General features: G+C 42.8%; 1 protein-coding gene across 1 annotated transcript; it reads right to left on the reverse strand.

Annotated features, from left to right (window-relative positions):
- Positions 1–1,308: 1,308 nt before the first annotated feature.
- Positions 1,309–2,247, reverse strand: LOC123482763 (olfactory receptor 6N1-like). The gene has a single exon (XM_045211493.1). The coding sequence runs from the start codon at positions 2,245–2,247 to the stop codon at positions 1,309–1,311; it is 939 nt and encodes a 312-aa protein (XP_045067428.1).
- Positions 2,248–15,850: the final 13,603 nt, after the last annotated feature.

Genomic DNA, 15,850 nt, shown 5'->3' on the forward strand with positions numbered 1-15,850 from the left:
TTAAAAAAAAAAATCTGTGGCAACGATGTTCTGCTTGCTCAAAGTCACAATTGCAAGCTCTCAAGTTGAATTTGCACTCTCGACTAGCCTGCGCACTTGCGGGACCCCATCCTCTGCTCACTCGACCACATTTCTTCTCTCTCGACTCAGTGTTTGCAATGATATTTCATCTTGCTCGCATGAGCCATCTTGTGCCTGTTCGACTTTGAATCGGATTTGACACCATAGATGACCACTCTTCATATTTTCAAGCATGGTGGTGGCTGCCTCATGTTATGGGTATGCTTGTCATCAGCAAGGACTAGGGAGTTTTTAGGATAAAAATAAATGGAACAGCGCTAAGCACAGGCAAAATGCTGAACCTGGCTCAGTCTGCTTTCCAACAGAAATTGGGAGACAGATTCACCTTTCAGCAGGACAATAACTTAAAACACAAGGACAAATATACACTGGAGTTTCTTACCAAGATGACATTGAATGTTCCTGAGTATCCTAATTACAGTTTTGACTTAAATTGACTTGAAAATCTATGGAAGACTTGAAAATAGCAATGATCAATAACGAACTTGACAAAAAAAATTTTAATAGTAATGTTCAAATAATATACAATCCAGGTGTGTAAAGGTCTTAGAGACTTACAGCTGTAATCGCTGCCAAAGGTGATTCTAACATGTATTGAATACTTATGTAAATTAAAATATAGACCATCCTTTGGACAGAACATTAAAAACATCTGCTCTTTCCATGAGATAGACTGACCAGGTGAATCCAGGTGAAAGCTATGATTCCTTATTGATGTCACTTGTTAAATCCACTTCAATAAGTGTAGATGAAAGGGAGACAGGTTAAAGAAGTATTCTTAAGCCTTGAGACAATTGAGAAATATATTTTGTATGTGTGCCTTTCAGAGGGTGAATGGGCAAGACACAAAATGTAAGTGCCTTTGAACTGGGTGCAACTCAATAGGTGTTCTTAATGTTTTGTACACTCAGTGTATATTCTACATGGGAAACTGTTGTGTGAAAAACCAGCAGCGTTGCAGTTCTTGACACACACCAGTGCACCTGGCACCTACTACCATACCCATTTATTTCAAAGGCACTTACATTTTGTGTCTTGCCCATTCACCTTCTGAAGTGTGCTACAATTAGTCTATTCTTGGAATATTTATAAATCACTTTTCCAGAAGAGGGCAATAGATAAAGAAATAAGGGGCAATTTAACCTTGCAACAGTTTTGGAAGATTTTACTTTTAATTTTGTTGACTTCTGATATCAGGAAGTGTCCCTGTTGTGTAAGATCATGTAACTAACGTCTCATATCAATGATTTTATGTGGATTACACTTTCTAAAAACTGCCCTTCTAATTTTCTGGAGGTTAAGTCCATATATGACAGGGTTTAACACAGGTGGTATAACAAGGAATTGTACAGCCATTGCATTACGCATATTTAGAGTAATATTTACCTTATTTATCCACCCTTGCAAAATGTCAAATAGAGTCACTGTGATGAAAATAACCATTGTCAATAAATGTGGTACACATGTCTGTGTGAACTTAATCCTTCCCTTAGCTGACTTTACACAAGACCTTACGATCTGACAGTAAGAAAATGCAATGAGAAGTATCTGTAAAAAATGAACCACTATTATACAATAGCTCCAAATCCGATTGATGGTAATGGGTAAACATGAATGGTTTACTATAGACATATTGTCACAGAAGAGTTTATCAATGCGAGATCCACACAAAGGAAGTCTGGCAGTTAAATGAACTGTTATGAGTGTTATAAATAAAGGATAACACCAAGAAAATAAGATTAACTTTCTAACAGTTAAATATGTGATAATGGTATGATATAGTAGTGGTCTACATATTGCCACATACCTGTCGTAAGACATCACTGTTAGAATAGAAATTTCACACATGACAGATGTGTATATTACATAGGCTTGAGTCAAACATCCACCATAAGATATCACCTGAACATCTGACTGAAGGTCCAGTAAGAACTTGGGGTAGAAACCAGCAGTTACATACAATCCATTGACACATAGACTACACAGAAATATATACATGGGCTCATGGAGACCTTTCTCCTGAATGATTGTTATGATCAGAGTCAGATTCACAGTGATGATGAGAAGGTATGTGATAAGAGACAAGATAAAATAGACCGATTTGTTGTTAAATGTCTCTTGTAAGCCAAAGAGATAAAAGAACTTGACTTGGGTTGAGTTCTCCATAGCTTTTGTTAGTTTTCTTCCTCTGGTCAATACAGCAATTCTTAGTCCTTACAAGGCTTGAGTGTGTATGGATGTGATGAATTCAAGTGTGAATCATTTGATTCTGTGTAGGCTCAGAAACTTGTCTCCATGAAATGTCTTCTTGCTTGACAGAGGGATACAGCTCCAATAACTTGTCCTGCTAGACTCTAAATATATCATAGTGTTTGCTCACATGGGATTGTAGTTTCAGTGTCAACATGTAACCTCTCCATAGAGATGGATCTATATTGAGTTTATGACAAGCAACTCATTTGATTCTATTTACTCTATGGGATTGTAGTATTAACCCAGCAAACAGGGAACGTCGTAAGGACATTCGGCGATGTTCCCATTAGGTCCCTTTAAGGCAGCGTTTCCCAAACTCGGTCCTGGGGACCCCAAGGGTTTTTTTTTTTTTTGCCCTAGCACTACATAGCTGATTAAAATAATCAAAGCTTGATGATTAGTTAATTATTTGAATCCGCTGTGTACTACTAGAGAAAAAACCTAAACATGCACAACTTGGGGTCCCCAGGTCCAAGTTTGTGAAATCTTGCTTTAAGGGTTTCAGCGAGACGTTATCCCACTGACATTTTGAGAACATTTTAGGAATATTAAAACATGACATTAACCTCGGGACCATAAGAGGGCGTTCAGTACAGATCCCGCTATGGCCACAGTATAATGTTATGATAAGGTATTTTGATGTCCATTAGGGAACATTATGAAAATATTGCTATTTGTGTCAGACGTTATCCATGAGACATTCAATGACCACAAGGAGACGTATCATGATGGTCAAGGGGATGTCAAAAAACAAAGCTAGCTGTCACAGATATAATGTTACATAGAACATTTGGCCCTCAGAAAACATGGCATGCATCCAGATCTCAGACAGAATATAGTTTGTTTTCATGCTACAGTATTTCCCTAGATTTCTCTGTAAAAATGTCAAACAATCCCCAAACTTGTATCTACTGTACAGGGCCTATTTTCCATTATGGATGGATGGATGGATGGATGGAGCGGCAGGTAGCTTAGTGGTTAAGAGAGTTGTGCCAGTAACCGAAAGGTCGCTGGTTCTAATCCCCGAGCCTATTAGGTGACAAATCTGTCGACGTGCCCTTGAGCAAGGCACTTAACTCTAATTTCTCCTGTAAATTGCTCTGGATAAGAGCATCTGCTAAATGAATAAATTGTAAAAAAAATTATGTAATGGTTATAAGGTGGGCTTACCTTTGACACATTTACATCAGTTCATCCACTGTTGTCAATCGATCCAGACAGTTTTGCATTTCTTGATTTGTTACATACTTAGATACAGCAGCCTCTGGCAAAACTGTCAATTTAAGTAAGGAATTCAAAGTAATGAGCTTCTGTTTTTTTTATTTAAATAATAACAATACAAATGTATTACATTTGTAAAGTGCTTTTCATTGTAAAATAATAATCTCAAAGTGCATAAAATGAAAGATAAACAAAAAAAAGACTACAAAATATATATAAATCATGAAAACAACAATCAAAGTCTAGGAGGATGGGAAGGCTCTTGGAGCTGAGTCTTAAGGCCTGTTTTAAAGGCCCCAACAGTCTGAACAGCCCTGAGATTGTCAGGAAGGGAGTTCCAAAGGCGTGGTGCGTGGGAGCAAAAGAAACAACCCTCTATTGTGTGTATCCAGGTCCTGGCTACATGGAGCAGTTTGGCGTGGCTTAAATTTAGGATGTGTGGAGGTTCATGGGGGGATAGTAGGTCTGACGGATAGGCAGGTCCGATGCCATTTAAGGCTTTGTAGATGAGGAGGAGAATTTTAAAGTAAATTCTTTGAGGGACAAGTAACCAATGAATATCAGCAAGTGAATAAAAGGTAAATGACAATATGTTACAAATTAGCAAATTATTTACATCTGATTTTCACCATCCTTACCCCCATTAATTATTGTTACTATAAGTATCAAAACTGGACATTTTCCACATTTTGTTGTGTTACAGCCTGAATTTAAAATTGATTAAATTGAGATTTTGTGTCACTGGCCTATACACAATAACCCATAATGTCAAATGTGGAATTATGTTTTTAGAAATGTTTACAAATTAATGAAAAATGAAAAGCTCAATAAGTATTCAACCACTTTGTTACAGTGGGGAAAAAAAGTATTTAGTCAGCCACCAAATGTGCAAGTTCTCCCACTTAAAAAGATGAGAGAGGCCTGTAATTTTCATCATAGGTACACGTCAATTATGACAGACAAATGGAGAAAATAAAATCCAGAAAATCGCATTGTATGATTTTTAATGAATTTATTTGCAAATTATGGTGGAAAATAAGTATTTGGTCACCTACAAACAAGCAAGATTTCTGGCTCTCACAGACCTGTAACTTCTTCTTTAAGAGGCTCCTCTGTCCTCCACTCGTTACCTGTATTAATGGCACCTGTTTGAACTTTTTATCAGTATAAAAGACACCTGTCCACAACCTCAAACAGTCACACTCCAAACTCCACTATGGCCAATACCAAAGAGCTGTCAAAGGACATCAGAAACAAAATTGTAGACCTGCACCAGGCTGGGAAGACTGAATCTGCAATAGGTAAGCAGCTTGGTTTGAAGAAATCAACCCTGGGAGCAATTATTAGGAAATGGAAGACATACAAGACCACTGATAATCTAATAATAATAATAATAATAATAATAATATGCCATTTAGCAGACGCTTTTATCCAAAGCGACTTACAGTCATGCGTGCATACATTTTTTTTTGTGTATGGGTGGTCCCGGGGATCGAACCCACTACCTTGGCGTTACAAGCGCCGTGCTCTACCAGCTGAGCTACAATCTCCCTCGATCTGGGGCTCCACGCAAGATCTCACCCCGTGGGTTCAAAATGATCACAAGAACGGTGAGCAAAAATCCCAGAACCACACGGGGGGACCTAGTGAATGACCTGCAGAGAGCTGGGACCAAAGTAACAAAGCCTACCATCAGTAACACACTACGCCGCCAGGGACTCAAATCCTGCAGTGCCAGTCGTGTCCCCCTGCTTAAGCCAGTACATGTCCAGGCCCGTCTGAAGTTTGCTAGAGTGCATTTGGATGATCCAGAAGAGGATTGGGAGAATGTCATATGGTCAGATGAAACCAAAATAGAACTTTTTGGTAAAAACTCAACTCGGCACACCAGAAACATGACATTACTTCTGAGGGTCGCACCCTCTCCAAAGATAGATTAGAGGCAATTAAAGCTTTGCCTAAACCTGCTATGCCCTCTCCAAAGATAGATAAGTGGCAATGAATTAGTTCAACCGCTGCAGGATTGTATTTTTGGGAGAAAGATGGAGGCGAGTGAAGTTGAGATCAGTAGCGGCTGCTACTGAGGCTGTTTTGGCAAGTTCTGATATTGTGGCAATGTCTCCTCTAACGGTACATGTGCCCCATGCTGTGCACGCAATTATTACACAGGCAAGAACAGCTCTTTTGATGCCTGCGAAACTGCTAGACTATCAGAACATTCTGTTGACAATGTCCCGTGTTACTCTGAAACTATGTACAATTCTTAACCCTTCAACTCTTCTCCCTACAGCAGATGCCGGTGAAGACCATGATTGTGATTTAGCTATTGAAGTTAGCTGTAGCCCTAGGGTGGACTTGAGAGACACCCCGTTAGACAATCCAGACTTTGAGTTTTTTGTAGATGTGTCTACACAGAGAAATCGAAAAGGGCCCTCACACTTATTTACATAGGTGGCAGAACTATTTGGCATGAATAGAGCTTGTATTTTGGGGAAGGACAACTCTGTTAACATTTACACTGATAGTAGATATGTGTTTGGTGTTGTGCATGATTTTGGAACATTGTGGAATAATAGAGGGTTTTTGCCCTCGTCTAGAAAACAGATTGCACACGGTGATCTTGTTTCATCTTTCTTACAGGCTGTCCAGCTGCCCTCCTCTATTTCTATAATCAAGTGTCAGGCACATTCTTCCTCTAACAACAACATTTCTCTGGGGAACGCCAAGGCTGACTGCGCAGCTAAATTGGCTGCTTCATCTTCTATCAAGACCATGTGTCAAAAGGAAGGATTTGTATATATATATATTTTTTTTATTTAACCTTTATTTAACCAGGTAAGCCAGTTGAGAACAAGTTCTCATTTACAACTGCGACCTGGCCAAGATAAAGCAAAGCAGTGCAATAAAAACAACAACACAGAGTTACATATGAGGTAAACAAAACATAAAGTCAAAAATAAAACAGAAAATATATATACAGTGTGTGCGAATGTAGTAAGTTATGGAGGTAAGGCAATAAATAGGCCATAGTGCAAAATAGTTATAATTTCGAATTAACACTGGAATGATAGATGTGCAAAAGATGATGTGCACATAGAGATACTGCGGTGCAAATGAGCAAAATAAATAACAATATGGGGATGAGGTAGTTGGGTGGGCTAATTACAGAATGGCTGTGTACAGGTGCAGTGATCGGTAAGCTGCTCTGACAACTGACGCTTAAAGTTAGTGAGGGAGATAAGAGTCTCCAGCTTCAGAGATTTTTGCAGTTCGTTCCAGTCATTGGAAGCAGAGAACTGGAAGGAATGGCGACCAAAGGAGGTGTTGGCTTTGGGGATGACCAGTGAGATATACCTGCTGGAGCGCAGACTACGGGTGGGTGTTGCTATGGTGACCAGTGAGCTAAGATACGACGGTGATTTGCCTAGCAGTGATTTATAGATGACCTGGAGCCAGTGGGTTTGGCGACGAATATGTAGTAAGGGCCAGTCAACAAGAGTGTACAGGTCATAATGGTGGGTAGTATATGGGGATTTGGTGACAAAACGGATGGCACTGTGATAGACTACATCCAATTTGCTGAGTAGAGTGATGGAGGCTATTTTGTAAATGACATCGCCGAAGTCAAGGATCGGTAGGATAGTCAGTTTTACGAGGGCATGTTTGGCAGCATGAGTGAAGGAGGCTTTGTTGCGAAATAGGAAGCTGATTCTAGATCTAACTTTTGATTGGGGATGCTTAATGTGAGTCTGTTTCATCTTGTTTCATCTTTCTTACAGGCTGTCCAGCTGCCCTCCTCTATTTCTTTAATCAAGTGTCAGGCACATTCTTCCTCTAACAACAACATTTCTCTGGGGAACGCCAAGGCTGACTGCGCAGCTAAATTGGCTGCTTCATCTTCTATCAAGACCATGTGTCAAAAGGAAGGATTTGTATATATATATATATTTTTTTTATTTAACCTTTATTTAACCAGGTAAGCCAGTTGAGAACAAGTTCTCATTTACAACTGCGACCTGGCCAAGATAAAGCAAAGCAGTGCAATAAAAACAACAACACAGAGTTACATATGAGGTAAACAAAACATAAAGTCAAAAATAAAACAGAAAATATATATACAGTGTGTGCGAATGTAGTAAGTTATGGAGGTAAGGCAATAAATAGGCCATAGTGCAAAATAGTTATAATTTCGAATTAACACTGGAATGATAGATGTGCAAAAGATGATGTGCACATAGAGATACTGCGGTGCAAATGAGCAAAATAAATAACAATATGGGGATGAGGTAGTTGGGTGGGCTAATTACAGAATGGCTGTGTACAGGTGCAGTGATCGGTAAGCTGCTCTGACAACTGACGCTTAAAGTTAGTGAGGGAGATAAGAGTCTCCAGCTTCAGAGATTTTTGCAGTTCGTTCCAGTCATTGGAAGCAGAGAACTGGAAGGAATGGCGGCCAAAGGAGGTGTTGGCTTTGGGGATGACCAGTGAGATATACCTGCTGGAGCGCAGACTACGGGTGGGTGTTGCTATGGTGACCAGTGAGCTAAGATAAGACGGTGATTTGCCTAGCAGTGATTTATAGATGACCTGGAGCCAGTGGGTTTGGCGACGAATATGTAGTAAGGGCCAGCCAACAAGAGTGTACAGGTCATAATGGTGGGTAGTATATGGGGATTTGGTGACAAAACGGATGGCACTGTGATAGACTACATCCAATTTGCTGAGTAGAGTGATGGAGGCTATTTTGTAAATGACATCGCCGAAGTCAAGGATCGGTAGGATAGTCAGTTTTACGAGGGCATGTTTGGCAGCATGAGTGAAGGAGGCTTTGTTGCGAAATAGGAAGCTGATTCTAGATCTAACTTTTGATTGGGGATGCTTAATGTGAGTCTGGAAGGAGAGTTTACAGTCTAACCAGACACCTAGGTATTTGTAGTTGTCCACATACTCTAGTTCAGACCCACCAAGATAAGTGATTCTAGTCGGGTGGGCAGGTGCAAGCAGCGTTTGGTTGAAGAGCATGCATTTAGTTTTACTAGTGTTTAAGAGCAGTTGGAGGCCATGGAAGGAGTGTTGTATGGCGTTGAAGCTCGTTTGGAGGTTTGTTAACACAGTGTCCAATGAAGGGCCAGATGTGTACAAAATGGTGTCGTCCGCATAGAGGTGGATCCGAGCGTCACCAGCAGCAAGAGCGAAATCCTTGATATACACGGAGAATAGAGTCGGCCAGAGAATTGAACCTTGTGGTACTCCCATAGAGACTGCCAGAGGCCAAGACAACAGGCCCTCCGATTTGACACATTGAACTCTATCTGAGAAGTAGTCCCCTGTAGCTCAGTTGGTAGAGCACAGGGGGCCAGTATGAAAAATGTATGCACTCACTAACTGTAAGTCGCTCTGGATAAGAGCGTCTGCTAAATGACTAAAATGTAAAAAATGTAAAAATGTAGTTGGTGAACCAGGAGAGGCAGTCATTTGAGAAACCAAGGCTATTTAGTCTGCCAATAAGAATGCAGTGGTTGACAGAGTCGAAAGCCTTGGCCAGGTCTATGAAGACGGCTGCACAGTACTGTCTATTATCGATCGTGGTTATAATATCGTTTAGGACCTTGAGCGTGGCTGAGGTGCACCCATGACCAGCTCGGAAACCGGATTGCATAGCGGAGAAGGTACGGTGGGTTTCGAAATGGTCGGTGATCTGTTTGTTAACTTGGCTTTCAAATACTTTCGAAAGGCAGGGCAGGATGGATATAGGTCTGTAACAGTTTGGATCTAGAGTGTCACCCCCTTTGAAGAGGGGGATGACCGCGGCAGCTTTCCAGTCTCTAGGGATCTCAGACGTTACGAAAGAGAGTTTGAACAGCCTAGTAATAGGGGTTGCGACAATTTCTGTGGCTAATTTTAGAAAGAAAGGGTCCAGATTGTCTAGCCCACCATATTTTTAGGGGTCCAGATTTTTCAGAGCTTGTGGCCGGGGTGGTGGTAGCCAGGTGGAAAGCATGGCCAGCCATAACAAAATGCTTTTTGAAATTCTCGATTATTGTAGAATTATCGGTGGTGACAGTGTTGCCTAGCCTCAGTGCAGTGGGAAGTTGGGAGGAGGTGCTCTTATTCTCCATGGCCTTTACAGTGTCCAATCCTAACTGATTGTGTATATTGGTTCCTGACTTCCCTGAAAAGTTGCATATCACGGGGGCTGTTCGATGCTAATGCAGCATGCCACAGAATGTTTTTGTCCTGGTCAAGGGCAGTCAAGTCTGGGGTGAACCAGGGACTATATCTGTTCATAGTTCTGAATTTTTTGAATGGGACATGCTTATTTAAGATTGAGAGGAAAGCACTTTTAAAGAACAATCAGGCATCCTCTACTGACGGAATGAGGTCAATATCCATCCAGGATACCCGGGCCAGGTCAATTAGAAAGGCCTGCTTGCTAAAGTGTTTTAGGGAGCGTTTGACAGTGATGAGGGGTGGTCGTTTGAGGTGTATTTAGAGGGTACTTTTGTCAGGATGATATCTATGAGGGTGCCCATGTTTACAGATTTAGGGTTGTACCTGGTAGGTTCGTTGATAATTTGTGTGAGATTGAGGGCATCTAGTTTAGATTGTTGGTTGGCCGGGGTGTTAAGCATATCCCAGTTTAGGTCACCAAGCAGTACGATCTCTGAGGATAGATGGGGGGCAATCAGTTCACATATGGTGTCCAGGGCACAGCTCGGGGCTGAGGGGGGTCTGTAGCAAGCGGCAACAGTGAGAGACTTATTTCTGGAAAGGTGGATTTTTAGAAGTAGAAGCTCAAACTGTTTGGGCACAGACCTGCATAGTATGATAGAGCTCTGCAGGCTATCTCTACAGTAGATTGCAACCCCACCCCCTTTGGCAATTCTATCGAGACGGAAAATGTTGTAGTTGGGGATGGACATTTCTGAATTTTTGGTGGCCTTCCTAAGCCAGGATTCAGACACTGCTAGAACATTAGGGTTGGCAGAGTGTGCTAATGCAGTGAATAACTCAAACTTAGGGAGGAGGCTTCAGATGTTAACGTGCAAGAAACCAAGGCTTTTACGGTTACAGAAGTCAACAAATGATAACGGCTGGGGAGTAGGAGTGTTACTGGGGGCTACAGGGCCTGGGTTAACCTCTACATCACCAGAGGAAGAGAGGAGGAGTAGAATATGTATACGGCTAAAGGCTTTAAGAACTGGTCTTCTAGTGCGTTGGGTACCAAGACAAAAAGGGGCAGATTATGTACTGACAAGGATATGGAAGGATATGAGTGCAGTGGAGGTAAACCTAAGCGTTGGGTAACGATGAAAGAGATAGCATCACTAGAGGCACCGATTGAGTCAGTCTCCGCGTGTATGGGGGGTGGGACAAAGGAGCTATCTAAGGCAGGTTGAGCTGGGCTGGGGGATCTACAGTTAAATAGCACAATAAGAAATAACCGAAATAGCAATAAGCAAGGCATATTGACATGGGAGAGAGGCATAAAGCAATCACAGGTGTTATTCGAGAGAGCTAAGACAACAGCTGGTAATGGCGACAAAGTTTGGGCTGAGGCTAAACATAAACAGGATGCGGTACCGTATAAAGGAACAGTCCAGCAGGCATCAGCTGTATAGCTTAGTTATCATAAGGTCCGGTGAACAGCAATAGGAGAGTTCGGAGGTAGTTCGGAGGCTGTTACAGCACTGGTGAGCAAGAGGCCATGGCTTGCGTGTGCTAGCGGGCCGGGGCTAGCAGGTGGATCTTCATGGTCGATGTCGTAACGGGAAGCCTGTTGAAACCACATCCAACGATTTAATCGGCAGACCAGTCGTGTTGGATCGGCGGGGCTCCGTGTCAACACTAGGAGGTCCCGTCCGGTTGTCAGAGAGGTAGATAGCTGGGAGATGGGCCTGGCTCGAGACTGGCTAACTGGTGCTTGCTAAGGGGCAATGGTAATTAGCCAACGACAACAGCCATTCGGTTGCAGCTTGCTAGTTGCGATGATCCGGCGCTAGGGTCCAGTGATTCCGGCAGAAAATTCGATATGCTCTGGGTCGATAGCACGCTGTGCATACTGGCCGACAACTTGTCCAGGCTAGAGCTAGAGCTAGAGCTGGCTGGTGGGTAGTGCAGGCCACGGACAATGGTTTCAAATCAAATCAAATCAAATCAAATTTTATTGGTCACATGCGCCGAATACAACAGGTGCAGACATTACAGTGAAATGCTTACTTACAGCCCTTAACCAACAGTGCATTTATTTTAAACAAAAAAGTAAGAATAAAACAACAACAAAAAAAGTGTTGAGAAAAAAAGAGCAGAAGTAAAATAAAGTGACAGTAGGGAGGCTATATATACAGTAAAATAAAGTGACAGTAGGGAGGCTATATATACAGGGGGGTACCGTTGCAGAGTCAATGTGCGGGGGCACCGGCTAGTTGAGGTAGTTGAGGTAATATGTACATGTGGGTAGAGTTAAAGTGACTATGCATAAATACTTAACAGAGTAGCAGCAGCGTAAAAAGGATGGGGTGGGGGGGCAGTGCAAATAGTCCGGGTAGCCATGATTAGCTGTTCAGGAGTCTTATGGCTTGGGGGTAGAAGCTGTTGAGAAGTCTTTTGGACCTAGACTTGGCACTCCGGTACCGCTTGCCGTGCGGTAGCAGAGAGAACAGTCTATGACTAGGGTGGCTGGAGTCTTTGACAATTTTGAGGGCCTTCCTCTGACACCGCCTGGTATAGAGGTCCTGGATGGCAGGAAGCTTTGCCCCAGGTTTAGACCGGTAACGGTGGCTAATAGCAAGTAGCTCGCTAGCTGGCTACAACAGCCATTCGGTTGCAGCTAACTAGTTGCGATGATCCGGCGCTAGGGTCGAGTGATTCCGGCAGAAAATCCGATATGCTCTGGGTCGATAGCACGCTGTGCAGACTGGCTAACAAATTGTCCAGGCTAGAGCTAGTGCTGGCTGGTGGGTAGTGCAGGCCACGGACAATGGTGAAGATGCTAACAGTGGCTAATAGCAAGTAGCTAGCTAGCTGGCTACCACAGCCATTCGGTTGCAGCTAGACTAGTTTCAGCTTCAGATTCTTGATAAAAGTTATAAAGAAATAATATAATCCTTTCCACGTTGCGTGAGGCGGGTTGCAGGAAAGTATATTTAGTTAAAGAATGAAAAGTAAAATTGAGAAATATATACAAAATAGACCAAAAACAAAAAAAAACGGGCTATTTACACAAGGACATGTAGTGTATAAACAGTTTATGACTTTGCTGATGTTTGCAAATGGTGTGTTAGAGGAAGTTGACTCAGCTTGTGGAAGCATCTGGAAAGCATTACTATAGGGGCCCCCTAAAACAGAGGAAGTCTGTTATGTGGCGTCCTGGGATTGGTTTATGGGGAAACCACCCATATCATGTTACAGATTATAAATACTATGGTTGGGACAAAGGACGGGGAGGAACAACATATTAGAGATTGGGAGGGTTGTTCTCCAGATGTCTGCAGGAGTCTGTAAATTGACGCTGAAATCTTCGATGTAATAAACTATTATAATCAAGGACAGTGTCAGCGGACTTCTTGTCATCACAGCATCTCAGCATCGTTATTTAGATACCACAGAATGGCGACGAGGAACTTCGGGACGTGTTGCGTCTCTCCAGCATTCCATTCATGAGCTACGAAGTGACTCCCGCTCAAGACGCCGGCACATAAGGTGAGATTTCTCACAATTTTGGGCGCTGGTCGGTTCGTTTGCTTATGTGGTTGTGTGCGCTGAGGAGATGTACCGTTTGAAAGACTTATGTGTGCACTTTGCTGTTATTTGCTGTGGGATAAGAGTCCGTTTTAAATTTCTAAATTTGGAAACAACGCAAACAGTGGGGGAGTGTCTATAGGAATTGATAATACTGGACACATGGATATTTGGCTTGAATAAAATTCAAAAAGAATACAACAAAGGAATAAGGCCAGGAACTAAGGAAAAATGTATACTAATTAGGACGTTGTTGATCTATGGAAAGCCCTCAAACGAGGCGATCATTAGGATGGGCCGAAAATCCTGAAAACTCACTAGGTTGATTTTTTAGGTCAGTTCTGGGGACTGGTGTTTGTGGTAGATACATTCGGTTGCAAGTTACCCCTCGACTTATAGTTGACGAGGTATATGTTCGAAGAAACCTCTCATTGGATATCTGCAAACTCGAGGTAGCAGAAATTTAGGAACAATGAAATATAAGGAACGACGGTAGCATGCTTTAGAGGACCATAGGAACGGATGCATTCCTCTTGAATTGTGTGTGTGTGGGGGAGAAAAAATAATAATAAAATAAAGACGTCTCTGTTGTGTTTAAGCTGTGTGTCGACTCATGTTAGGATAAGATTTATGTTGTTTTGTTTTATCTTGCTAGGATAAGATTTTATGTGAGTTCCGGCAGGCGAGGTGAGTAGTCATGCTGTACTTCGCTCCGCAGGTAATATGACACATTACATTACAATGGAACGATTTGATTAGTGTAATGTTGGCTAGCTACATAGTTGTATTTGTATCAAAGATAAAGGTGTAGTATAGAGTAACTATCGAGGTTAGCTAGCCAGCTACATTCGTTCGCAGCGACGCCGTTTTTCAAACAAAGTCATCACCGCAGCCATTGCTAGCTAGCCAACGCTACCAGCTAGCAGTACTATAGCAACTAAATACAAATATAATTTTAGCCAGCTACATTCGTTCGCAGCGACGCTGTTTTTCAAACAAAGTCAACACAGCAGCCATTGCTAGCTAGCCAACACTACCAGCTAGCAGTACTGTAGCAGCTAAATACAATATCTTTGTGCTAGCTAGCCAACGTTTAATTATTGCTGCGTTATGAAAGGAACTAGACACAGACACAAATTATCTGTTTAGTTGGTTAACACACTATTGGTAGTTTGTTGTAACCAAGTATTGGTGCTAAACTGTGTATTATTGGATGCTAGCATGCTAGTTAGCTATGGCGTCATAGTTAGCTAGCTGAATAAAGTAAGTTGAGTCTATTCCTTGAAATATTGAAGCGCTGTAGTTTACAACAATTCTAATTTCTAAAGTGGAAGTTGGGAGAGTTTTATTCGGGTGTTTCAGTGAAACAATTATAGTTTCTGAGGTGGAAGTTGGGAGAGTTATATTTGGGAGTTGTGGTGAGGGAGGCCCCGCTCTCTCCTTTCCCAGATGTTTAGTTCATTTCATTCCGATCTCCTCTGCATTATTGTAGCCATTTGCTACAGCCTGTCAACTATGCCTCTGCCTATCCCTGTTCTCTCCTCTCCGCACAGGCTACACAAACGCCTCACACCGCGTGGCTGCTGCCTCTCTAACCTGGTGGTCCCTGCACGCACCACACACCTGGAGTTCCAGGTCTCAGGCAGCCTCTGGAACTGCCGTTCTGCTGCCAACAAGGCTGACTTCATCCCAGCCTATGCTACCCTCCAGTCCCTCGACTTCCTGGCGCTGACGGAAACATGGATTACCACTGAAAACACTGCTACTCCTACTGCTCTCTCCTCGTCTGACCATGTGTTCTCGCATACCCCGAGAGCATCTGGTCAGAGGGGTGGTGGCACAGGAATCCTCATCTCTCCCAAGTGGACATTCTCAATTTTTCCCTCCATGTCTCCGACCACTACTTTGTATCCTTTTCTCTCTCGCTCTCCTCCAACACTACTCACTCTGCCCCTACACAGATGGTAATGCGCCGCCGCAACCTTCGCTCTCTCTCTCCCACTACTCTCCCCTCTTCCATCCTATCATCTCTTCCCTCTGCTCAATCCTTCTCCCTCCAATCTCCTGATTCTGCCTCCTCAACCCTCCTCTCCTCCCTTTCTGCATCCTTTGACTCTCTGTGTCCCCTATCCTCCCAGCCGGCTCGGTCCTCCCCTCCAGCTCCGTGGCTTGATGACTCATTGCGAGCTCACAGAACAGAGCTCCGGGCAGCTGAGCGGAAATGGAAGAAAACTAGACTCCCTGCGGACCTGGCATCTTTTCACTCCCTCCTCTCTACATTTTCTTCATCTGTTTCTGCTGCTAAGGCCACTTTCTACCACTCTAAATTCCAAGCATCTGCCTCTAACCCTAGGAAGCTCTTTGCCACATTCTCCTCCCTGCTGAATCCTCCCCCCCTCCTCCCTCTCTGTGGATTACTTCGTCAACCACTTTGAAAAGAAGGTTGACGACATCCGATCCTCGTTTGTTAAGTCTAATGACACCGCTGGTCCTGCTCACACTGCCCTAAGCTATGCTTTGACTTCTTTCTCCCCTCTCTCTCCAGATAAAATCT

This window comes from Coregonus clupeaformis, chromosome 5 (assembly GCF_020615455.1).
Source record: "Coregonus clupeaformis isolate EN_2021a chromosome 5, ASM2061545v1, whole genome shotgun sequence".
Classification (NCBI taxonomy): Eukaryota; Metazoa; Chordata; class Actinopteri; order Salmoniformes; family Salmonidae; genus Coregonus; species Coregonus clupeaformis.